Source organism: Triturus cristatus, chromosome 12 (genome assembly GCF_964204655.1).
Source record: "Triturus cristatus chromosome 12, aTriCri1.1, whole genome shotgun sequence".
Classification (NCBI taxonomy): domain Eukaryota; kingdom Metazoa; phylum Chordata; class Amphibia; order Caudata; family Salamandridae; genus Triturus; species Triturus cristatus.
Genome location: NC_140595.1, coordinates 42,316,075 through 42,342,214, shown reverse-complemented (window position 1 = coordinate 42,342,214; position 26,140 = coordinate 42,316,075). Strand labels below are relative to the sequence as shown.

The following is a 26,140-nucleotide window of genomic DNA, read 5'->3' as shown; positions in this document are numbered from 1 at the left end:
GGAATAAAAGGAAAATTTTTACGGAGGGTTTTAAGCAGAAAAAAACAGGCAGAGGTTATGCTGTTAACATGAGCTGACATATTCATTTTATTGTCGAAAATCACGCCAAGATTTCTGACCTTCTCCACAGGGAGAGGACAGACTCCTGCCTCTGATGGCCACTAAAGATTATTCCAAATTGGTGGTCCATTCCCAAATTCCATGACTTCGGTCTTCTCTGTATTAATTTTTAGAAAACTTTGCGTCATCCAGGCCATGATGTCCTTAAGACAAGCATGGAACCTTGCCGCTGTTAGCTCTGGTCTATCCGATAACGAGATAACCAGTTGCGAGTCGTCCGCGTAGGACACAAAAGCAAAGCCATGCTTCCTGACAACGGTGGCCAACGGCCTCACATAAAGATTGAACAGGGTCGGGGATAAGGCTGAACCCTGTGGAACACCACAGGGCAAATTAAAATTGTCTGATTTTAAACCCTCCCAGTTCAATGATTGCTGTCGATCGTGCAGAAAAGAAGAGAGAAGGGCCAGAGCTCGCTGACTGATGCCTACCTCCTTTAGTCGGTGTACCAACACCGTATGATTGACGGTGTCGAAAGCAGCCGACAGGTCGAGGAGGACTAAAATAGCCCTCCCACCCCTATCGACTGCTGCCCGAATTCCCTCCGCCGCAGCAATCAGAGCAGACTCGGTGGAGTGTTTCGAACAGAAGCCATGCTGAGACACATCAAGCAAGTTATTGCCGTCCAGATACTCAGTTAGCCTGGCATTCATATGCCTTTCCATGATCTTAGCGACCAGGGGCAGACCAGAAATTGGTCGGTAGTTTTTACAATCGGTGGGATCAAGAGTAGCTTTCTTCAAGATTGGTCTAACGCGAGCCGTCTTCCAGGCAATAGGATAAGTCCCTGATGCCAGCGCTTGATTTATCAAAAGCATGAGGGTCGGACTAATCTTGTCCGCAACCAGATGCATGACCGACGGGGGACAGGGATCGAGAACTGAACCTGATTTGGTGGTTTTTAACATATCACTACTGCCTTGACAGATAGTGACCCAAAACTCATAAAACCGCCCTGACTAGTATCGGGAGGCCAAGAAGGTTGATGTAAACCTTGAACAGAGAGTGGGGTTGAAAGGTTGAACAGGTCATCATATATTGTCTGGACCTTATCATAGAAGAAAGTTGCCAGCTGGTTACAAAAGGCCTGGCCAGGGCGAAACAAACTGCCCTGATGGGGTTTGGCCAGAAGGGACACAGATTTAAAAAGTTATTTGGCAGAGTTACCTGCAGCCTGGATTTTCCCCGTGAAATATATTGTCTTGGCTAAAAGAATGGCCTCTTTATATTTATTAAGGGCGACATTATAGAGGTCTTTACTGACCCTGCTATAATCCACTCTCCACAGACGCTCGTACCGTCTGAATTGAACTTTTAATTGTTTAAGTTCAGGGCCGTACCACGGGGCTCCGGCCGGACACCTATTAAGTGTGGCCGTCTGTGTGGGAGCGACACAATTGACCGCTACCGAGATCCATTCATCAAACTGGGCTGCTGGCACATCGTTATCTCCGTCTAAAGTGGGGGGGGGGTGGTCAAGGGCGGCCGCTAGGCCATTACTGGTGATCCTGGTCCACCGCTGGAACATGACTTTAACAGGTTTATGAGAAGTACCCGAGCTGGCCAGCCAGGCCATGCCCTCAAAGAATACTGCTTTGTGGTCGGTCCAAGGAAGCGCATCAACCTTACATTAGGTGACATCTGGGTAATTAGAGAACAGCCCATCAAGGATGTGGCCTCCTTCATGTGTGGGTTCGGACACTAACTGATGTAGGCCATAAGCTGCCATGACATCTAGGAGTCTGTTCGTGTCTGGATTAGTACTGGATTCCAAGTGGAAATTAAAGTCGCCAAGAATAGAATAGAAATTTGAGTCCGTGCAAGATTCCATATGGGACATGAGGGCCAGTGGAAAGGCAGCTCTAGGGCCAGACGGTCGGTAGACCAGCAGGCCTTGGAATATCGTTACGTCCTTAAGCTTGATACAAAATTGGATTGCTTCTGCATGGAGGTCTGTCACAGTCCTCATCTGGACTTTAAAAAATTGCTTATGGACAATTGCGATACCCCCGCCTCTACTACCCGAACGATCAAGAGTCAGAACTGCATAGCCAGATGGCAGAACGGCATTCCAGTCTGGGGCGGATGCTGCCTCCGCCCAGGTCTGCGTTAAAAAGACCATGTCGGGGTTATGTGTACTTAGGAGAATTTCAAGCTCAAATTTGTGTTTTACCACCGAGTGTACATTTAAAAGAATGCCCTTGAACATCTTTAGTGGGGCCAGCTCCACTGTCCTAGTCGAAACAGGTTCTATGCGAGTACGGGGAATAACCGGTGTAGGGAGGGTCTCTTTGCTGCCACAGTCGATAAGGCAGGCAGTTCCTCCGTGACTCCCGCTGTTGCTATTGGTGTTCTTAACCACCGAAAAGTGGCAATGTGTACACAGGAACAAACCCACCTTGTCATGAAAGTTAAACAGAGCGCAGTCCCCAGACGGTTGTGTCCAATGCTTAAACAAAATCTGAGAGGTATAACGTATGGGGTTAACCTGACCAGGGGTCGTGGCCACAGACACATTCCGGACGCTGACGGGCGCAGATGGGCTTACCTTTGGCGCACCTTCGGAGCGCCATCGGCACGCCCGCTGCACGCGTCCGCGCCAGCGTGCTTTATATTGATGTGGAAAACCAAAGACTAGAACGCTGACCAAACCGTAGACGGGCCCGATCGCACGGACGGGCACCGCTACTAATGGAGAGTGGTTCTATTGTTTAAAAACGGGAGAGAGTGCCAAGAATAAAGTAGTTTTTAAAGCATCCAGATAAAAACCCCAGTCCCCAGCCACAAAGCCTCTCGCAGCCCGCTGAAGTTTCAAAAAATTAATACACCAGCGTCAGCATCACACAAACGGACAATCTCTCGATGGGTCGTTTTGTGTATCATGGCCTGTTATTCTCTGGCGAAGAAGGAGCTCCCAGTACGGATGCGTGCCAATTCCACCAGGGCGACGGCAGCCACTACTGCTTTAGGGCGGTGAGTTCCTCTGAATGACATCTGTCAGGCAGCTATGTGGGCATCGTTGCACACCTTTACGAAACACTACTGGACAGCCAAGTCCAGAGAGACAGCTTTTTTGACCGTTCTGTTCTCCAGGACTTTCTGGTGTAATATTAGTTTGCAGATCCACCACCAGGGTTTGTATTGCTGGGGTATCTATTCTAAGGTAAGGAATCCATAACTAACGTGTTTCTTTCAGATGAACAAGTTACTTACCTTCGGTAACGATATATCTGTAAGAAACATTAGTTAGTTATAGATTCCTTACCGCCCCACCCATCATCCCTGTTCTGCGAACGGATTTCTAGGGTTAAGGACAACCTTTCAGGGCCCTAGTTTTGTGCACCAGTGGTCAGTGTCTTGCATGGCTCTGCGTTTCTGGCGCGGAAAGTCGTGTACAGAACTGACGTCAGCACGCAAGGGCGGTTTCTAAGTAGCTACCGCGACATCATCCCAGCGACCACGACGCTAACGACGAACGCGGAGCTGACCGACGCCACCTTCTGACGCACAGAGGTACTATTGATGAAAAAGCATTCCGGATCCAGTCTGACGCCTGGGGGTAATTCTAAGGTAAGGAATCTATAACTAACTAATGCTTCCTACAGATATATTGTTACCGAAGGCAAGTAACTTGTTCGTTAAGGCATATGCATGGTTAAGGCAAGCGTGATTCTGGTTGCGGGTAAACAGCGCGCATGGCTAATCCCGCGTTGTTAAGGTCGTTTCCCGACGTGCACTGCTTGTACCCTCACCTATTACATCACTTGTGACATGTTCTTGATAACATCCCTAATGATGTCTGAAATGGCAACATTAATTGTTCATTAAAAACGGTAAAACTGTCATTTTCACCTAACTGTAACATTGCTTTATCCTTTGGGTTTTTTCATTGAATAAATACATATATACGGCCTAACGGCTAGGGTGGTGGATCTCAAATCTGGGGAACCAGGTTCGAGTCTCGGCAATGACGCTCAACATCTTGTGATTCTGGGCAAATCAGTTAATCCCCCCCCACCCGGCTAACAATAATGAATGTGTTCTTGTGTAGCTTAACTGGTGTTCATGTAAAGCGCTCTGATACCTGATACCTTCGGGTCAAGTTGCCGCTATATAAAACTCAGATGGAAAAAATATATATATATATATATATGTTTAAATATCACTTTGCATATAAAAATATTAAGCAAACAGCACTGCTGTCCAGTGAGAGTTATTTGGACAAATCCCTGTGGGTGGTGAGGTGCAATGTCTTTTTGTGTGCCACCTTCTGCCACGTGCAACATCTGTGGTGGAGTGCGGGTGGTTGGCGGGGGGTGGCAGGATAAATCGACCTAGAACACAGGTCCATATGTCCCTCACTCTAGAGACTCTTGTCCGATATGTGTTTTATTTCGAACAAACTCGTACATTTTTAACATTTCCTCAAAGATTCCAAAGTTTTGAAACAAAAAGTTCTCGAAATTGAGGGTAAGGAACTCTTGCACGTTCTCCCAGCCCTTGTTCGTAGCCCCTGTCATAGACTACTTTCACAAGAGGCATGCACTAATCACGGAACTAATTCACGAATTTCAACGGCGGGCGAGGGATTATTGTTAAAATGCGCACTGTGTCAGGAGTCAGACTGACACCGATGAAAGGGGGTGCTGTCTTTGATGCAGACCGAATGAAGTTCACACACATCCCTTGAAGTTGTGACCCCCGCCCCAGTTGTCTCGCGCTCTTTTACATGGTCGTTTGAGGCTCACGAGCCCCCAGACCATTTTTCACACGAGCCCGGAGATTAGCGCCTCACTCCTCATTCACCAGGCACAATGAGCTTTGTTTGAAGCCTGCTGTGTTCAGATGTCAACACCTGCTTCTGTCAGGAAGTTAAAAATGGAAACACAAGCGCTGTATCCCCCTTAACAAAACGGAGCGACCCAAACATGGAGACAGGCAGTGCGCCGAGATAGGCCCGCCCAGAATGCCGAGATAATTCCCTAGGAAGACGGGGTGAAGGGGGGAAAAGTAAGGGTGGGGGAGCTGTGGGGTCTTGGTCACTTTCCAAAATCTTCATCCTGGCCCTTTAGGCGTTTAAAGCAAGTGACGGTCCCGAGCGGGCTCACATCTCCTCTCGGCTGGCCCCAGCGTGCTCGCCCCGCTTCCTGACGCCAGTTCCCGCCAGCAGCGCCCCTCGCTTCCGCCGGAGAGCCGAGACCTTCCGCCAAGATGGAAGCCATCAAGAAGAAGATGCAGATGCTGAAGCTGGACAAGGAGAACGCCATTGACCGCGCGGAGCAGGCGGAGGCGGACAAGAAGGCGGCGGAGGACAAGTGCAAGCAGGTACCAGGCGGGGGCTGCTGATTGTCCAACCAGGGGAGTGAAGCAGGCCACTGAGGTGCAGGGGGTCCCACTCTTCATGGGACCCCATTTAGTCCAAGGTCCATGAATATCTGTAAGATATGGGAGTTTGAGGGGTCCATCACTACATTCTGCAGGTGGGCCCCTTCATTTTGTATTACGCAGGGGTCAGCACCAGGCAGTGGCGTGGCGTAGGGGGCAGGCACAGGGGCGGTTGCCCCGGGTGCTATATTCTTAGGGGGTGCTAAATTTGTAAAGGAAAAAAATTCTTACTACAAATGTTTTATCTTTTAAAAAATTTGCGTCAGGAAGTGCTAAGGGTCCACGGGTTAGGGGGCACAAGACTTGCCTTGGCCCGAGTGCTGCCAACCCAAGCGACGCCGCTGTTACCACGTACGGGCAACTAGTTGATGCCTGGAACAAAAACTATTGCATTGCACAAGGTCAAGATGTTCTCCTCATTGAATCGAATACCCAACCAGGGTCTCATAAATTAAGTGACAATGGGAGCATTAATACGTACCATAAGGACTCGGTATTTGGAAGGCACGCCCTAAACACCCTATTTCCAAATATCAAACCAATTTAACGATTCGGAAGACCTTTTCTGATTTGTTAATTAGATGTAAGGCATTTTAAAAAGTGTTTTAGCGGCCGCTAACCCTCAGGTTATCAAACCCAAGGTTCTGCGGCTGTTAATACACTTTGTATATGTGGCGTAGGCGCAAGTTTTCACACAATGAGGATGTTTGATCGCAAACTGTTTCTTACCAAAATTAGTGGATAAAATCAAGGCCATTCAAAGTCAACAAGGGGGTGAACTGTCACTTACCTCTTTGGCAACACCTGGATTATAGGAATTTAGTCCGGATGTGTCAACTAGACGGGCGTGAATGTTTTCTGTTTTTGCAAAATGCACCAGAAACTGCTTATTTTTGCAAGTTTTCTTGAAACACAGGAAATTTCCCAGGATCTTGGTGCTTCCTGATGTTTCGTGGCATGATACTTACTGTGCACACCCGTTAGCAAAATTGTTCTTTTCACAAGCAAAATAATATCTCTGTCGGGTTTCGCGTTTCTGTAAAAAATTGGTGCAAGCAACTGCTTTGGAATAAAATGTCACAATATTAGAATTTTGAGCTTTTTCATGATTCTAATGTTAGGCATTTACACTGCACACTCTCAAACTGAAGTATCTTCTGTTCCTTAAATATTGGGTGTTTTATGGCACAACCCATTGGTGCTCATTTTCCACCTATCGCCTCTACTCCTGATAATTCTCTGCTCAGCCATGCCAGATAAATCTCCCTTTCACCGTATCCCTTGTAATGCTTCTTTCACCCTATTCCAGATAATGCTTCTGTCACGTCTGTGCAGGATGCCATCTCCTCACCCAATGCAGGATCATGTTTTGCCACTAAAACCTGGTAGCAAAACATTAATATCTTACCACCAACTCAAAGGAGGTGGTAACCCATTCCCAAACAGGAAGGGTCCCCAAGGGGCTCCTTCCCCTTTGTGTATGTTGACAAAAATGTTATTTAGGAGTGGACAGTCCCCCACGGGACCCCGGCCTACCCTGCTTCTGGAACATTGGACCTGGAATTGCTAAATCCCACACGCGAACTCCGAAACAACAACTGCACAATTTTATACTTAGCTGCTCTGTATATACTACTTGTGATCTATGTTGTGAACATTTACTGTGGTAAAGCTCTCTGACTCAGATGCTCTGTATAGACTTGTTATCTTTGATGTGAACATTTACTGTTGTAAAGCGCTTGGATACATTTGGGTCTAGCTAGCGCTATATGAAACTCTCAAATAAATAAACAAGGCATTTGGCACTTTTAATTTTTTTCTAAACGCATTCCGTTTTTTAAGCGAAACAGGCTGTATTTTGAAAACCAATGCTTCAGTTAACAGCAATTACAGATATGGTTGTCAGCTGGCTCACGCAGGGTACCAACATTGTGTATGTTGCCAATCTTAGTGGGTCGCAAGCTGAGGCTTACCTTGTGAATACTGGTGAGGTTGGTCGAATTGCAACCCACTACTATTCTGTATTTTGTGACCTGATCTATTAGTACATAGGTCGTTTTGTAAAATAAAAAATGATTAGGTAAAAGTTGATGTGCAATTTGCGACTACTTTTACAAACTCAATTTCTCGAACATGAAGCTATTTGTGCCCGAAGCTGTCATCCTCAATGGAACGAAGAGCTATTACCTTAATAATTAATACCTCATTCTGAACATCATTGTAATTGTGCAAATCCAGATTTGGCCACAAATGGGATTTTACCACTGACTCATCAATTTTCCTTTGTTACATTTTGGCATTAAAAACCCAGGGAAACATGTCCAAGTAAAAAGGGTTTAAAAGAGGCAAAACATGCTAATTGGGAGCGCGTACTCTGATATTACGTATGATGCCTTATTCAAAATCTGTATTACACCTGCGCCATACATCCTTTTTGATTGGAATATTCAAAATTAAATGATGGCTGGGAGTCTCAGGGGAGACTCCAAGTGTTGAGGGGCATGAAGGCACACTTGGAACTGAGCCCACACTTCTCAGCAAGGAGGGCTGTGGTACTTTAAATAGCACCGAAGCAGAATATCTCTGCAGGGCTGTGTGTTTCACAGTGCAGATAACAGCTGTACAAGCTTTGCCCGCACACAAACAATTATTTCACAGGCAACAGCAGTGTAAAGTTCACACAAATCCACAATAGAAGGTATAGTACAGTCAGCAACAGTGTAAGCTTTACACAAGCACACACAAAAGGTACAAACACTTAGCAACAGTGCAGGTTTCACACAAAGGTATAGTACGGACAGCAACATTCAAGCTTCACACAAACACACAAAATGTATAGAACCGACAGCAACACTGCAAGCTTCACAAACCTACACTAAGCATAGTATGGACAGCAACAGTGCAAGCTTCACAAACCCACAGTAAGCATAGCACGGACAGAAACAGTGCACTCTTCACACAAAAGGTATATTACACACAGCAACATTGCAATCGTCACAAACACACAAAAAGTATAGAACGTACAGCAACAGTGCAAGGTTTGTACAAAAGGTGTAGTACACACAGCAACAGTGCAAGCTTTCCAAACGCACAAAATGATTGGTAGTACAGGCAACAACAGTGAAAACTTCACACAAACACATAAAAGGTAGAGTACGCACCGCAACAGTGCAAACTTCACACAAAAGGTACAGTGCATACAGAAGTAGTGCAAACTTCTCAAATACACAATAAGTTGAGAAAAGACAGTCGCACCACAAGCTTCTTCCATGTACACAGAATAATAAATAAGTTTAGGGATTAGTTGCGCAAACCTCCCTTGTATTCATGACATGCACAGCAGAAACACCAGCAGTAATGCAAGATTGACTCATAAACTATATAGTTGTTGCACAAGCAGCTGACGGGTTGTTGCAGGGATTCTGCTCATGCACAGAACTATGCGCAGGAAACCAGTACCTCAGTGAATTGTGGTGTACCAAAAAACTCACCTCAGTACCCAGAACCCCTATCCGACCAGCATCAGTGTCCCATTCGTTATCCGTATTCTCTCGGAGGTCCCAATGTATAGACAACCCAGAACAAGCGACTTAGAGTACTCTCAGGAATGATGGGAATCAGAAATACCTGTTCGCTATTATTCTCATATCAGTCCACAACAAGAGTAATCAGAGACACGGTAAAGTTTAAAAGGTTTATTTATAAACTACGTGTCCTAAGATGCAGTACTTTGGCTAACATAAGCAGACAAATGATTATAATTAAAACCATCAGAATTGTTACAATACCATAGAAAATGAAGGGAGAAATCATATTACAAATGACAGTGGAATACAGCCACCTTCCCTTAGCTAGTAGGCCAGTATTATTATACTAATAGAAGGTCTCTAGGCTTGAATGGGGAACCCCATACCGTAAAGATCAGCGTAAGTGAATCACATCACAGGATCAGCTTTGCTCTGCGCCTGGCAATGTTCTTCTCCAGAATGTGTTTCTAACGCATGCAAACTGTAATATTAAAGGCTCTCGACATTCAGGTATTTGCAGCTGTGTGCATATTATGACTAAAGAGTGGGCCGATCAACCTGGACTCAAAAACATACATTGTCTGGCGGCTCAGTGGGTTTTGCACACAATGTTCAGACCAAGGTCGCAGTGCAGGTCTAGGGATGTGAACAACAGACAGTTCTCATGTGAAGAAAAGGCAAGCAAGCAGTTTTCAAATAATAACATGTCTCTGCAGTGTCGTGTGCAAAAGCAGCAAAAGTGGCAAGATGGCTTTCTAACATCTAACGCGCTTATGCTAACATAGCAATGTATGCATCTGAATCGCTGCCTTCACTACACCCCCCCTTGATCGGACCATGAACAAATAGGGATACAAAAAGGAACGCAGAGTTCAAGTTCGACAGAGCGGAACCAAGCGCATGTATTGGAAATCCAAATAAAGAGGAGTGAAAGTTCGAGAGAAAAAAAAACGTTAAAAAAAAACAAAATGAAAGGAAAAAAAGAAACTGGTAAGTCAATACATCATGTAAAGGCTCAATGAGCCCGGATGTAGGAACACACAAAAAAAATGTGTGGTTTGTGCAAGGGAAGCTGGACGATTATTAATTTAATCCATAAACGTGTAAGCACAGTACGTAGCAACAGCTTCCAAAAGAAAGTCATTGGAACGAGTTGCAAAAGTGTCCGCCATCCAGTCTAACAAGGTAAATGAAAATAAATGTTCTTCGACCACCGGAGCCTCCAGCACATTCAGAGGACAACTGGTGTGTTCTTCTAAATAACTTTGTGCCAAGAAGTCATACGCTGTCGTTCCGATTTCCCAATTCCCTAGGACTCCATGTGCCGCTCCATAGGCCATAATCCTAACACCAGAACAGTCCAACTCATGAGCCACTAATGGACTCATCAGTCGACCATAATCCAGGGCAGGAGACACCGAGTTTGACAAGCACAAATCCAGAGCCCATTCGAAAGGACAATCTAGGCAATGAAAAACAGGTTGTACGCATGTAAAGTAGGCAAAACTGAAGGATAAGCCATAGGCTATGCTCAGGGTAGCCAGTGGTAAAGTTCCATAGTATTCAAGCATCCAGTTACGAAGATGGAGCAGCCGGGACAGGCTGTTGCCTGACACAAAATGTGCAGCCATTGCGCAGTACGCAGACCAAAAGCAGCACACCAGCTGCGAGGGCGAGAATCAACGGGAGCCCTCCAAAGACGCTGGAAAAAATAGAATGAAAAAAGGCCGGTATCACACCAAAAATAGTTTGGAAGGAGGTCACGAGGCCGGAGCCCACAATTTTGAAAAAATGCGCCAAGCCAGTTGTTGACGAGGCGTTAATGAAGTGGGAGATCAGTATTTAAAAGTGCCTGCACCTCGGTACGGGTGTTGGCTACGTGAAGGACAAATGTTTCACGGAACAAAGTCAGAGCGACTTCTTTTTGAGACAATAGAGCCCATATTCTGCTCATCTTGTTGAACTCTGCTTTCAAGGTTGGAATGGAAGGCCAGATGGATACATCCAGTCGCCCATGTGGGGGTGGGAAAAGGACATTTTTACAGCAAACTACTCTCTGTGATACAGTCACAATGTAGGGAATTCCCACTAGCATTCCGCAGCAAGCCTCGTTATTCAAAAGCAAATAACTACCGTTAGCTAGCAGCGTGAAAGAAGGTGTAATAGCTGGCACTGGAATCCCTTTCAGGACGCATGCTAAATTAGGAGCTTGCACATTGCACGCGCCATGCAATTGGATGTGCCTACAGACTACAGAATGATCAGGTGTGGAAATGCATTCCTCACCCTTCAAATAAACTTCTTTACCTTCTCTCATGCACCTGTATGTAAATGGGAGTGACCATACTTCATGCAGGAAAGCAGTACCCAATGGTTCATATCTGCCTAGGGCATAATGTTTCATGCACGAACTGAATTTAAATAAAGGAAACGGCATTGTGATTAACCCGTGGATAAGCCACACAGCTGAATTCAATTCGGCCACTGAGAAAGGCAAAGGTTCTAACTTTTCAATATGCAGTAATGAGTATGTTGCATCTTTCATGGACATGAATTGTTGTTTCGCAGTTAGATTAAAAGGAAGCAATAACGATGAAGTATTCATGTAGTCAAAGGGGACTTTCCCAGCTTTTAACGTTTGCAATGTCCATGCAAACTGCATTATAGAACGCAATTGATTCTGCCCATGATACAAAACAGACACATCATCCTGCACGATATCAACAACAGATGAAACAATATTATCTAATGTGTAAATTCTGGGAGAAAGGGTGTTAATGCTATTATCTATAACAGCTAGCACTTTTTCCATATTGGCCTGATCAATAGCTCTCAATCTGGAAGCAGCTTCAATTTGTGATAACTTCCAAACCTCGTTATATATAGCATACACCCATCTTTTAGACCTGCCACCCACAGGACCCTTAACAAAATCATTCAAATCTATTTTGTCATGTAATTTAGATAAATGAAGTTTAACAGATGCCAAAGTGGAATTTTGCATCCAAGACTGGCATAACTTCCCAACAGAGTAGGTAGTAACAGAATGGGAAGATTCAAAGCGGGGGTCTACACAAACCTGCGTATACCCAGGCTGCAGCCCCAAAAAATGATGTTGACAGGAATCTGAGCTTGTCTGCGAAGTCAACCATCCTTCCGAATTGAATTCGGAAATATTGAATGATGTGTTAGTAATGTATGACTGCAACGCATCAAGGGAAAGAGCTGTATGATTATCCCAATGTGGATAAGCACCCAGATCTGGAATAGAGGGGGAATTCAGTTTTTTAGAAGTAGCCAATCCAAAACAGGTGGTCTGAAAAATAGTCAAATTCAAAAACAATATGTGGTTCGGGATGAGGCAGGCACGATGCAAAGCTTCTATTCCTTGTACCTGCCATAGTTTAGAACCCCAAACAGATTTAAGATCAATAGTATCTTTCCACAGATCGTAACCCCTGACCGCTAAATCATCCATAAAGGATTTGGAATACAATAATTTAGTGTGTGTCAGCCTTACCTTCGAGGCAGACTCCGCTGCCATTATAAAATAAAAGGCGGCAGGTTTTGAAACTCTGAAATCAGTAAAATAGGCAAATTTGTTCACCAATGTGCTCGAGCTGCCTAACATTGGCGTTGGACAATGTTCCCATTGTGTATAATTCGCAAAATTACAATATGTATTGGCTTTATGCAGGAAATGATTGCCATAATGTTGATAGCAAAACAATTCTCCGTAATTAGCAGTGTCTAAATACAGATCTTCAGCATCAAAAGCGGCATAATATTTCAAATCAGAAAACAATGCTTCTATGGCCTGAACGTCCCAATCATCAGAGCGGATGTTTTGACACACACCCATAGAAACACGAAATACATTTGGTACATTGATAACCTCAGTTGGACCATGAATCTGAAATGTAACCGCATCCCACGCAATCCCGTCTAGTACAGGCCAGGCCGTAATATTCACAAAAGTCTGGTCTCTCTTCATGATGTGTGATGAGGAGTGGGGGGCCAAAGTTCCATCAATTAATCTAATTGTCGGTCTTTCTTTTAGGTAGTGTCCGTTCACAAGACGAAAAAATACCACCACAAATCCGATGGACATAAATAAAAAAATACATATGAGCATTAGCCAAATGTAAGTCCAAGGGGGAATCAAAAAATGTTTTTTAAACCAATCAGCAAAAATAGAAACTTTTGATGGGGCCCTGGAAGTCATAGAGTTAGTATCAAAGGAGAAACGTGACCGGGTAACTGCGGTTGATTGTAAAACAGGCAATGTTACATCTGCAGGATAAGTATACTCAGTATCTTCAGGTAGACCACCAGCCGGTGGTAGCAACAAAGGATCAGTAACCGTATGCATCTTGATGGCAACATCAGGCATGGTGGTAGGAGCCAGAGCCAAAACAGAATTTCTTAGGATCGCAGGGCAAGAGACCGCTGGAGTCATACTAAGAAGAATCGGCCACTCGCTGTAGTTTGACATTGTCAATGGAGATGTACCTTTTATCCTTGCGACCAGGAGGTGGAGGTAAAATGACTGTTCTTGTACCCTGCACGCCAAGCATTGGAACCGGGGCACGATAAGAGGGGCCGAACTCCTTCTTGTTCTCCACCTTCTCACGGACCAGGTCACCAACTCGAGGTAGCCAGCCAACTACCGGATCTGAAGTTCAGCATCAGATGTGGAGGGCAAGTGTTCCTTCGCGAGACTATCTCTGGTCTCTTGTAGACTCTGTAACACAGCACAATGATCATCTACGTCAAAGGGTGCGGCAGACGCCGCCATGTCTAGACCATCAAGGTCCGGGACAAACATTTTTATGCCAAAGAGCATCATGTATGGGGTCCGCCCACCCAGAGACCTTCGAGGGGGATTATTAAGTGCACATTGGACGTTATACAAATGGGCTAACCAGTTCCGGCCAGTGCCTAAAACCCTAGCTGTCAAGGAGTGCTTTAAGTCACGGTTCATCCGCTCCACTACACTATTACCCTCAGGTCGGTATGGAGACGAAAATTTGACTTGGACCCCTATATTTTTCATGGCTTCTTTGTACGCCTTAGAGGCGAACGCAGGGCCCTGATCAGAATGTAAGGCACCACATGCAAAACTTCCCACAAAGACACGCAAATCCCTGATGACAGTACGGGCATCAACACTCCTTTGTGGCCATGCCCACAAAAAACGTGTGCACGAATCCACTGCAACTAAGATATACTTGTACGTAGTATCAGAGGAGAATGGACCGCAGTGATCCAGATAAACACACCCAAGTGGTTTATTGGATATGTACAACTGAGTTTGTGGTGGACGCGCAGCAGTTGAAGGTTTAATCTGCTGGCAAATGTCACAATCAAGAACATAAGTGCGAGCCTGTTTATATAACCCGTGCCACCAGTAACGTTGTTGTAACAGAGAAACAGTTGCTGCAACGCCGGCATGGGCAGACGCCATACCCTTGTGAGCCGCTGATATCAACGATGGTCTGCAGTCCACGTTGGGAATCAATCTGTCACCAACGTCGTTAATTCTCACTAATGGGACGTTATCAGGACTTAAGTGATAATGGTAACGAGAAGGGAAACCTCTCCGGTAATTACTTCCCTTCTCTGTTGCAGCGATAGCTGCCAAAATGACATCATTGATCTTACTTTTGGATCTTGTAACTGCTGCTACTAGATATGTCGCCACTGCTGTTTTCGCTGCTTCGTCAGCTAAGCTGTTACCGACAGCGTGGACACCAACTTGCTGGTGCCCAAGAGTGTGAATTACATTCACGAGAGGCAGATGGTCTTTAAGTTCTGCCACTCGAACCCAAAGCAGTTTATTCTTAATTGTGCTACCTTTGGAATCACAATATTCATTTTGAGACCAAAAGAAAAGATTGTCGTTAAAAGACTGAACACAGTAAAACGAGTCACTTACTATAAGAGTAGTGACTCGAGGATCAGCAAACTCCAGTGCAAGCACCAGAGCACGGAGCTCCGCAAACTGTGTGGTACAATCACCCAATGACTGCGTATGCACGACATCAGATTGGAATTCACCATTTACGAAAGTACCTGCCACAATTGCGCAAGCTGCTGAAAAGGCGTGCTTCGATTCCGTCGCCGGTTGCGCCGAACCGTCAGTATAAATGACACAATGGTAATCTTCGAGTGGGCGCAAAGACAGAGGAGCTGGATGAACGAATTCATATTGCAAGTACTCCTGCGTCTGTAATGAGGCATCAAAGATATAAGTGACATCTGGCAATGTCAGAGAAGTGGCCCATTGTATCCAACGTGGATGCAAAGCTTTTGAATTGGATACACTGGCTTTCGTCACTGCCTCTAGGGCAGGATACGGTGTGACCACCAACATGCGTTTTCCTTGCGACAGCGCTTGTTCTTTAAGAATCGCCATCTGCACCGCAGTCAAAACTTTTTCGACAGAGGAAAAGCGCAGTTCAGCCGAAGTGTACAGGTGTGATTTGTATGCAATGGGGACGGTGTCGCCCTTATTGAACGTTAAGTACGTGAAACCCACTGCGCCTGGCACAATTCTTATTACCAGGTTTGTGTGGTTATCACATGTCAGTAAGTATTTTGAAGCAAGAAGATCAGCCTGCAAAGATTGCTAAATAGCTGAATGCTCTGGCAGCCAACTCGATTTGGAAAAAGTAGGTTGTACCAAGGCATATAGCGGCTTGATACGCTGGGCATAATCGGGAATGTAAGTACGACCGAAATTCAGAAAGCCCAGCAAAGACTGTAATTTCTTCAATGTTGTTGGAGCACGCAGACATGCGCACTTCTCCAGAAAGTGAGGAGCTAAGCCTCGACCCTCATTGTTGAGCTCGTAGCCCAAAAACAACACTGTATACTCTGCAATGTGAAACTTCGCAAAGTTGAATTTGTAACCGAAGTCTGCAAACATAACAATAATGCGATCAACGCGACACAGATGCGGCCACAACTCGTCATCCGTGAGATAGATATCAACATACGAGTACGCATCTGGGTCAATGCTCTCTAACAGAGAGACTACACGTGCGGCAAAGACGCCAGGGCTGTTTTTATAGCCCATGGCCAATCTTTTAAATTGTTTTTGCTTGCCGCCAGAAGTAAACGCTGTCCACTGACTACTAATAGAGGACAGGTTATGGCTGTAAAAGCCATTGGATATGTCAAGTGTAGTTTTGAACCTTTTACGCACAAGACTATCAACTAGGGCAGAACTGTGGGTATTCTGTACCGCGCACGTCCGGCAATGAGAGTTTAAATGCCGGTAATCCAAAACTAGGTGGTACGACCCATCAGGCTTCGTTACAGTGAATAAAGGATTATTCATTGGTGACACGCATGTTTCAATAACTACCTGATATTCCAATTGCTCAAGGATGTCCGCCACGTGAGATCTAGCTTCGCGACGCATGGGATATTGGGGTTGTGGTTGAGGCATAGACCGCAAGGGAATCTCATGGCTGGGGGACAATTTATCCCAGCCCACCTGAGTACGATACAAAGCCGGTGCAAGCACCTGAGCCCACTCTTCGGCAAACCTTTCAGCATGCTCCTTTGGCACTGTATGCGCAAAGGACGGGAGGATTACCTCCTCCCCTCTAGGAGCATCTAAAATGAAAGCCGGGGGCCAGTCTGCCTCTGCCAAGAGGATGTCATAGGAAGAGGTCAGATGATCCCAAAAAATCCCTTGTATTGTGCGTTGTATGTCACCTTCAATTAAGAGGACTATGTCATATAGTCTGTCAGGGGGAGCCACTCTAGTGTCCGCAGTTTCTACAGTAATGAACGTGTCAGTTGCTGTCGCCTCCAGAAATGGACGCAGTGCTTGCCGCACTACTATAACCTTCACTGCGCTGTCGAGCAGCGTTAGTGCCCATGTCAGGTTCCGAAGCTGCGTCCGCATTATCTGTGGCATACCTCGCTGTTAGCGCAGCAACCTTCTTCTTCTGAAACGGGGGACGTTGCCGTGCAAACTCGTCTTGCTTGCCTTTACCGTCAGCCTGACGGGGTTGCTCACGTCCTTGTTGGGCACCCCGACCCTTGCCACGTTCTCCGCCCCCGGACTGTGAGGCCGATGTTTCCTGTGAAGAACGAGGAGAGCGTTGTTCAGTAACCTGAAATCTATCAGGTGACCTAATCCTAGTGCGATTGCGCAAATCGTATGTGCGTTCACTAGTCGGCTGTACAGGAGATGCAGGACGAGACCCCTGTTTCTGTTGCTGCTTTCCCTGTTTCTTTGTTCGCCAATTTTGCTTTGGAAAAGTTGGATGATCGTCTTTAACAGGCAAGCTCACCTTAGTTTGTTGTATCAAGTCAGGAATGACTATAGTTGGTTTAACCCCTAAACTACTGCGGCCAATTGTTCTATACGCCTCCGCAATAATTTTAGGCAACTCTTTGGGCTTATTGAGCTCATCGATGCGGGCTAAGCCATTAGCCACTTGGAATTGTACCGCATCTCCCTTGAGATTACCAAGGACGAGAGAGGCAACTACGACGAATACTCCGACAAGTCGCATTCCCAACTCTACAGCCGCCTCCGGACCGTGGTTATCTTGAACACGTTTAATGACGGAGGGAAGCACAGCCATAGACGGAGTGCCAAAGCACTTTGAGTAGACCGCGGCAAAAACCTTACCCCAGTTGTCACAATCGGACACTTCTGGGACTAAGTCTTTCGGCAAACTAATGGTGAGGATTCTGTGTTTCTCCACAGATGTAGAGTGTGGAAACACTGCTTCCAGTTGGTCAAATTTCTCGGCAAGCCAATAAGGCAAATCGTCCTTATTCTGGGGGCGCTTGCCCATCACCGAATTAATTATGACAGGGCTAATAACAACCGCAGGGTGACCAGCTGGTAATCCCGCAACAGCAGATGCCCCCACCTGCACATTGTGCGAAACGTATTGCAACAAAGCCCTATATACTGTAATGAGGGCTGTATGGAGTGTACGCAATTTATCCACCGCAATAGTCAAATAGCGGGGGTGAGGCGTGAATCTGGCCAGCACCGGCCTTGTGGCCCCTGGAAACCGCATGGGGAAGGGTGCCATTAAACCAAATGCTATGCTGCCAGGCTGAAAGGGGAATCTTCAGCGTCCTGTATGGCGTATAATTAACAAGCTTGTATGAACCTATGAGGTTACAAACAGGTAATCTGTCACTCCCGTTATCCGGAAACAAGAGTGAGGGTGTTATGGACTAATATAAGCACTACTAAGGCGTTTCAAATCAAAAGACTAAACGTTAGGTGCGCCATGTTGCAGGGATTCTGCTCATGCACAGAATTATGCGCAGGAAACCAGGACCTCAGTGAATTGTGGTGTACCAAAAAACTCACCTCAGTACCCAGAACCCCTATCCGACCAGCATCAGTGTCCCATTCGTTATCCGTATTCTCTCGGAGGTCCCAATGTATAGACAACCCAGAGCAAGCGATTTAGAGTACTCTCAGGAATGGTGGGAATCAGAAATACCTGTTCGCTATTATTCTCATATCAGTCCACAACAAGAGTAATCAGAGACACGGTAAAGTTTAAAAGGTTTATTTATAAACTACGTGTCCTAAGATGCAGTACTTTGGCTAACATAAGCAGACAAATGATTATAATTAAAACCATCAGAATTGTTACAATACCATAGAAAATGAAGGGAGAAATCATATTACAAATGACAGTGGAATACAGCCACCTTCCCTTAGCTAGTAGGCCAGTATTATTATACTAATAGAAGGTCTCTAGGCTTGAATGGGGAACCCCATACCGTAAAGAGTGCACGTCTAGGGATGTGAACAACAGACAGTTCTCATGTGAAGAAAAAGCAAGCAGTTTTCAAATAATAACATGTTTCTGCAGTGTCATGTGCAAAAGCAGCAAAAGTGGCAAGATGGCTTTCTAACATCTAACGCGCTTATGCTAACCTAGCAATGTATGCATCTAAATCGCTGCCTTCACTACAGGGTAAGCTTCCCTCACACATGCAGAACAGGAATAGCACCCACAGCAGTGATGCAACCTTCTGCCACATGCGCACATAAACACACCCCTATGTGTGCTCACAGACACACACACATGCATACACATTCCCTCCTATTTATATGCTCACACAGACTAGGTTAGGCAAGGCATTAGTACACATCAGGAACAACACGAGTGAAGCACTGTAAGATTCCTACACAGACATAAATGGTGCAACACAAGCAACACCAATGCATGCTCTTTTCACACTCAGAACAGTAACAATGTAGACTGAAGAAGTGCAAGCTTTCCTCTCACACAGAACAGGTGTAACACAGGCAGTGAAATTACCAGCTGAAAAACTCTCACATATTACCCACAGTGCACAGAGAATCTGTGCAAGATCCCCGCACACAGTTACGAAAAAAACATGGGTAGGAAGCTGGCTCTGCATATGGTATACCACTAGGTAGTTATACTGTGCACAGAGTCCAGGGGTTCCCCAAAAGTGTACAGGGCTCAATGTATAGCTCAAAGTGCTCCATTAGTGGTAGTCTGGGCTAGGAGCCCTAGGCCTAACGCAGAGGAGTGTAAGACATGTATTGCACTACAGCGATCGATAATGGACACACGACTCAAGAAGGAGAACAAGACCAATATTAGAAAAAGAAGCTTTGTTTGTATTTTATTTTAAGACCAAGATCTTTGAAATAGGGTGAGTACGTTTTTAAATAAAAATACTTTTCACTTTGAAAAATCGACACTCAAAAACATTTCAGGATAGTTCAATGTTATCCAATGGAGAAAAACAATATCACGATGAATCAGGTAAGTATCAAACTTACAAATCCAGTCTTCGGGCCCAAAGGTCAGCAAGGGTAAGGTGAGTACCAAAACTGCACCACCAGCAGCAGAGGGGCGGCCGGTGCAAAGGTCAAAAATGGAGTTCGGACCAATGCTTTTCAATAGAGACTGGGGGTGCCTGAAGCCACACTGCTTGCAGGTAGCTAAATCAGTTGCAGGTCCCACGTTTTGGGGGTTAGAACTAGCACAGGGGGGGCACAAAGCAGCACCAAACATACACCACCAGCGGCACAGGAGCTGCCGGGAAAACAATCTGCGTCGGGCGCCTAATGCTTTTCAATGTAGTTTCTTCTTTTGGCAAACAGGCTGCAGGCGTTGCACCAGAGGTTGCAGGAGGGAGACCAACAACAGCAAAGGTAAGAAGAGATGTAGGGGGTTATAGGGACACAATCGGTTCAGCTCACCAAGGCACAGGGGCTTCAGTGCAGGGGTGCCTTGCGACATCAGAGTCTTTATACCGGAGCCAGTCGCAATCGGGGGGTGCCTCTGGTTTCACACTGCAGGCACAGCCGAGGAGTTCAAGAAAGGTCAGACAATGCTAGATAAGAGGTCAGGATCGCTGGTTAGATTTCACTGTACAAGTGAGCCACTCAGACTCAGGCTGTGGGTGTCGGTTGCAGAGTGGCCAGGAGACCTGTATCCGCCTGGATCCGGGGTACATTGGAGTTAGTTTCTTCTGGACAGGTCTACAGTCCACGGGAGATTGGAGTCTTTTTCAAAGGCAGCATTCCTCCCAGGGTTTTTAGAGGTCACTGGCTGCAAGACTGGTCGCAGGTTTGCAGCAGCTGGAGACAGGCCGGTAGGGCTGGGGCCAAGGCAGTTGTTGTCTTCAGACTTCTCTGCATGGTCTCCTTCTTAGGTTGTCTCAGATCTAGTTCTAGGTCCGGAGGAGACAAATAAATACTAGCTTTACAGGCTTTTTTGGGGAGTAGCAGGTAGGGCCAATGGGCACCTTACCTACGGTGACTACACGATCTATTATGCCACCCTCCTGTGGGAGGGGGCATAGACCCAGTCCTGATTGTAGGGGTACCCCCATCTTCAAGATGGTGGGGATTGAAAAGTGTGCTTCACCTCGCCTCCCCCATCTTATGGGTGGAGTTGGCAGAGGTGGGCACGCCTCCTATTCTCCTAGGTTCTCCCACCCAAAGTGGGTGTGTAAACCAGGGGCTGCCATCTGCTACTAGCCTAAAGCCAGTCAGTGCCCACGCCAGGGTCGATAGGCTTTCAGGCGGTACATGGTTCCATAAATCTCACACTGGCATCAGGGTGGGTTTATTGAAAAGGAGTAGTTTGGTGCTGCCGAACTCAAGTTGTCATGTTCCCAGCCCAAGTACTCTCTACGGCTTCCCTGGCACATACAATATTAAGGAATAGATCCTAATACTGTAGGGGCATATCTGCTCAGGCAGATGTGCCCACACCTGGGATATAGTGCAACCTGCCTTAGAGCTGATAAGGTCTGCTAGAGGGGTTCTTACCTATATCTTAGGCAGTGCTAGCTGGCATGGCACACAGTCAGTGTGCCATGTCAACTTGGTCATTTTTGTACCTCACAGGGACATGCCAGCTGCAAGGGCAGTGGCATGGTCCTAGTGAGGGGGTCCCAGATGACCCTCTTAAGCCTCCAGGCCCTAGGTACCCAGGGTACCACTTACCAGGGACTTACAGGGGGGTATAAGTACCAACTGTGGACATGTTTTTAGGGAAAGAACACTGGTACTGGGAACCTGGACAGCAGGGATCCAGGACTTTACAGTCAAAGTTGCATCAAAAGCCAGGCAAAAAGTGTGGGGTACTACATCAGAATCCCATTTTCTCACAACCTGGCATAAGCATCAGCTGTGCAATTATTCCTTAACAAGCCCACAGTGTCTCTCTCTCTCTCACACACATGCACACACACAGGCACACACACACATATAGTGTCACATTTTAGCAGAACCCAAACCTCCCCTCTCACACAGAAAATGTACAGCATGGTCTTTAGGTGAGTAAGCTACACCTGTGAACACAATATGTGTTTAGTGCAAGCATTATTTCCAGAATCATCACACATGCACTAATGGTGTAATCTAAACAGGTACAGCAGGGCTGGTAGTATTGCAGCCTTTCTTCACATGCGCACACTCACAACAGTTGGAATATAGGTAGTATAATTTCAGGCTTCCCTCAGACACAAATGCCAAACATGCAGAGCATGTGTTTTAACATTGTAAGCCTGCCTTTTGAGGCTAACTGTTAAAAGCTGCAGGATAAAACTTTACAAGCGTCCCTAAAACACAGAGAACAGGCATTTCACAGGGAACGTCACTTCATGCCTACTTCGCATATATAGCGGCTTTAGCATGGGCACAACTAATGCCACTGTATCTCACAGACACAGAGTACAAAAAACATAAACATTATTTGTACAAATTCTCCTATGGTCAGGACAGGCAGAAGTGCAAGCTTCGCTCGCACACAAGACAGCTGAAGTGGGCTGTGTCAGTGCTTCATTTGTCATGTGTTTTTGTACAACTTTATTGTTCAATGAGTTGTCAGGCCCTCTGCAATACAAGAAATAATACAAAAACGATTTTGGGCTAAAAGCAATTGACAGTCGCTAGCACTGAAGGGAAGTACTTTGTGTGCGAATGTGTTTCTTGTGAAAGAACAAAATGCCCTCATTCACAGTGAAGATTGCCAACGGCTAAAATAGAATTGGACCCCATGCTGTATTCTGTAGCAGTGCTTAATTTGAGCCAGTGGTTTCCGATGCTCCGCACCGGCATTGAATTGTCAACACCGATGCTTGTAGCTGTCAGCCACAAGGTGGCGCTGTCTGGCTAATTTAGAGATAACTACCACAACAGTTCATTATAAATTCAATGTACATTAGAAATTACTATTACCTGCTGCCCAAGCCATTCTAATAGCTTAGGGGGGCCTGAAATAGTCCAAAATGTCACACTTGCATGAGTGCGATAGTTAGTATCTGTGTTGTTTCTATCATTGGCAGCGCTGGGAGGAGCAATGGGTGGTGCAAGCTGCACTGGCCCCTGACGAGAGCCCGGGCACTTCTTTATTTTTTTTTTTTTTTTTACAAATTAAGCACTTCCTTAGTGTGAGGAAGAAACACGTTAATGACACAATAGCAGACCAATCTATGAAGAGAACTAGCTGAGAGCCTCTACAAATAGGAATATTTATAATTTAAATATCATTTTAGTAAAATCAAAACGTCTTCGCTAACTCCAGACTTAGAAAGTACGCACATAAAACGTATTTTCCCTTATAATTCACTACTTGTGCCTCACAGAGGGGCTTCTAGTTACATTGGACACCAGGGGCTGCCCTGCAGGGGGCTCGGTCCTGATTATTAGCTTGTCAGCTGGAATGGGATCCGAGGCCACCCTCGGCCCTTCCCTCGTCTCCCAAGAATGCTGAGTCACCTCAAAGCACTCTGAGGGCAGCCCCCTCGTCCCGCCAGTTTCAAATAACTCAGCATAAATCAGGGAATTAATGGGGTTTAGGGGCCGGCTCCGCAGAGCTGAAAAATGCTTTGGTTCCTGCACCCAGGGTTTAGTGACATTAAAATATCTTCCAGAAAGATGAGGGCGCTGCTATATTTAATTTGACGTGGATGACATAATGCAACGTTTTAGGCACGACGTGGATGTTTCTATATATATATTTTTTAATTATTGACGATTTCCTCTGCTTCTCAGTCTGTCGTGCAAATAGAATATTTCATTTAGTTGAGTTGCGGTGGCGGAAATTCAGATGTTAGGCGTGAAAATACAGTATAAAACAATTTAAATGGCAGCGAATAAAGACACCAAGTCACGAAGCGATGCTTTTCTTTCAAAAATAATGTGTGATTCAGACCTTATGTGCGTGCGAGACACGAAAGTGACGTATATGGTCACATGTGTGTTTACATTTGTGTACTATATGCAAAATGCGACGTCACGTGCACTAGGCACATGCAGTATCCAATTATTTGTGTGGGGGTGGGCTCAAGGTTGTGTGGGGGTGGGCTCAAGGTTGTGTGGGGGTGGGCTCAAGGTTGTGTGGGGGTGGGCTCAAGGTTGTGTGGGGGTGGGCTCAAGGTTGTGTGGGGGTGTAGCAATGAACATTAGGGATTTCCAGTAAGAATCATCTGCTTCAGATATTTGCAAGTGAATTTCGCACATTTGTCTGGACATTTGTTCCCCACTCGAACGGTTCAGGGTTAAATGGCGCAGTCGGCGTGAGAAAGTGCACAAGTACAGCCGCTTGTCATAGGATGTGTGTAGGAAGGTGTGTAGCGAACAATACCACAGCAACACCATGCTCACAACAGCAGCACTCTCTGCCAGGACACACCATGCGCTCCCAATCAGCAGACATCCTAACCCACACCCATAAACCCCAAACGTGCCATTTATTGGCACCTCACTCCACTCACGACAACCAGTTGCCCACGCACACTTACACTATTTCACCACAGTGGGCATGCGCACATCCTATAAGAGTGCATTATTAATCCGTTAGAGCCCTCCAGTCTGACCAATCAAAAACAAAGAACATTCACCCATAACTCACTGGAACTAACACACTCAGCGCCTGGGGCCTCACAAGTAGTTACAAAGCGCTGTACAATTACCAATACAATATACTTACCTAACACAGGAATGCACCTGCTCACGACACCTGCTCACGACACTGATAACACTTCTTCAGACTATGGTCTAGGATGGAAATCTCAGAATCTTTTATTCATAGAAATGCTTGTCGTTCATATGTATTGTACAAAAATATTAGTAAACAGAAACAATCATAGTGGTTGTACCTGGATTTGCAGTCTGCAGGATACATACAGGTCTCAATGACATGTACCCACTGGTACAGTTTACTGACATGTAACATATATCCATTACTGGTACATGAATATACACGTCACATAAAGGCAACACATCAACACACATATCTCATTTAATATATGTGAGACATTTTACATACATTTATACTAACGGTGGGTAGTGGGTCTAAAACATTCTTTTATTTAGGTGTAGCTAGTACATTTCCGGACAAGTTATGTTTCCCCATGTTGGCGGCTATTTTAGAATAAACAACATGAATACTTCTTCACAAAAGCGTGTCCCCTCTACCAAAGAACACAACAGATATAGAATGTTATGTTATAGTGGTGTTAACAAAAACTCTGGCAGTGGAACTAATTCAAATATGTTATTAAACTGGGTGACATATTTAGCTATCCTTGCCTGCCAAGTTGTAAACTGCTGGCTTCAACTGGAAGCTCAGTTTATAAAATCGTTTCATAAAATAAGTAAATATTGATTACTGAACAATTTGACATTGACTGCCATATATTCATTCTGTTGTAAGAGAACACATTTTACCCGAAGAAGACTGTACGAATAAATTCAGACTGAAACATGTCTGCATATTATGTTGATAGGTATTACAATCTTGGGAACAAAAATGCAATTAATAAAAAGTACTTAATTGTTAGAAAATCAGAAGACATTTTGAGAATTTGTATATTATTTTGCAATCTCACCAGCATATGCATTTTTGTGAACACAAATACAAATCTACAGATATTTTATGTTTTGTATGAACAAGCATCGAACAGATATTGAGAGGACCCTGTCCCAAAATGGACGACACCTTATTGGATATGTCATAATATATCTATTTCCTTTTCTCGAAAGGTGGAAGATGAGCTGGTTGCGCTACAGAAGAAACTAAAAGGAACAGAGGATGAGCTGGATAAATACTCCGAGGCCCTCAAAGATGCACAAGAAAAACTAGAACAAGCCGATAAGAAAGCAACTGACGTACGTAAAAGTGATCATCTGTTGTTCTAAGGTGCTGTGTAGGTAGATTGTTTTGTATTGTATTGTAATTGCATTTATATAGCGCTTACTACCCCTGACGAGGCATCAAAGTGCTTTTTCGGCAAGCAGCCCACTACTCCGGAACCTATAATGCATTGGTTTGCATTTATATGTTATTGTACAGTTAGAGGTAAACTTCAATGTGGTGTTTGGGAGAAGTGTGTTAACTATTAGGGTTACGCTAACTTTTATCAAGGTTTGTGCTATACAAATATTACATACATGCATACACATGCATGTGACTTTCAGGGCTTGTGTACTAATTGAACGGTGAAAGTGAGTGGATATCAGTATTCAGAGTGAGTGAGTGAGTGAGTCATTTTTATCAGTGCTAAGACAATTAATGAATGAGCCACTCGCTAAAGTCATTTAATGAGTGCCT

The 26,140-nt window shown here is 45.2% G+C and overlaps 1 protein-coding gene across 1 annotated transcript in view; it reads left to right on the top strand.

Annotated features, from left to right (window-relative positions):
* The first annotated feature begins 5,034 nt into the window (after nt 1-5,034).
* LOC146772369 (tropomyosin alpha-1 chain-like) overlaps nt 5,035-26,140 on the top strand; it is a 41,891-nt gene continuing 20,785 nt past the window's right edge. The window contains exons 1-2 of the mRNA XM_085637390.1: nt 5,035-5,445; nt 25,573-25,698. Coding sequence (XP_085493516.1) covers nt 5,332-5,445; nt 25,573-25,698 — 240 coding nt within the window. The 5' untranslated portion in view covers nt 5,035-5,331. The remainder of the gene's footprint in view (nt 5,446-25,572; nt 25,699-26,140) is intronic.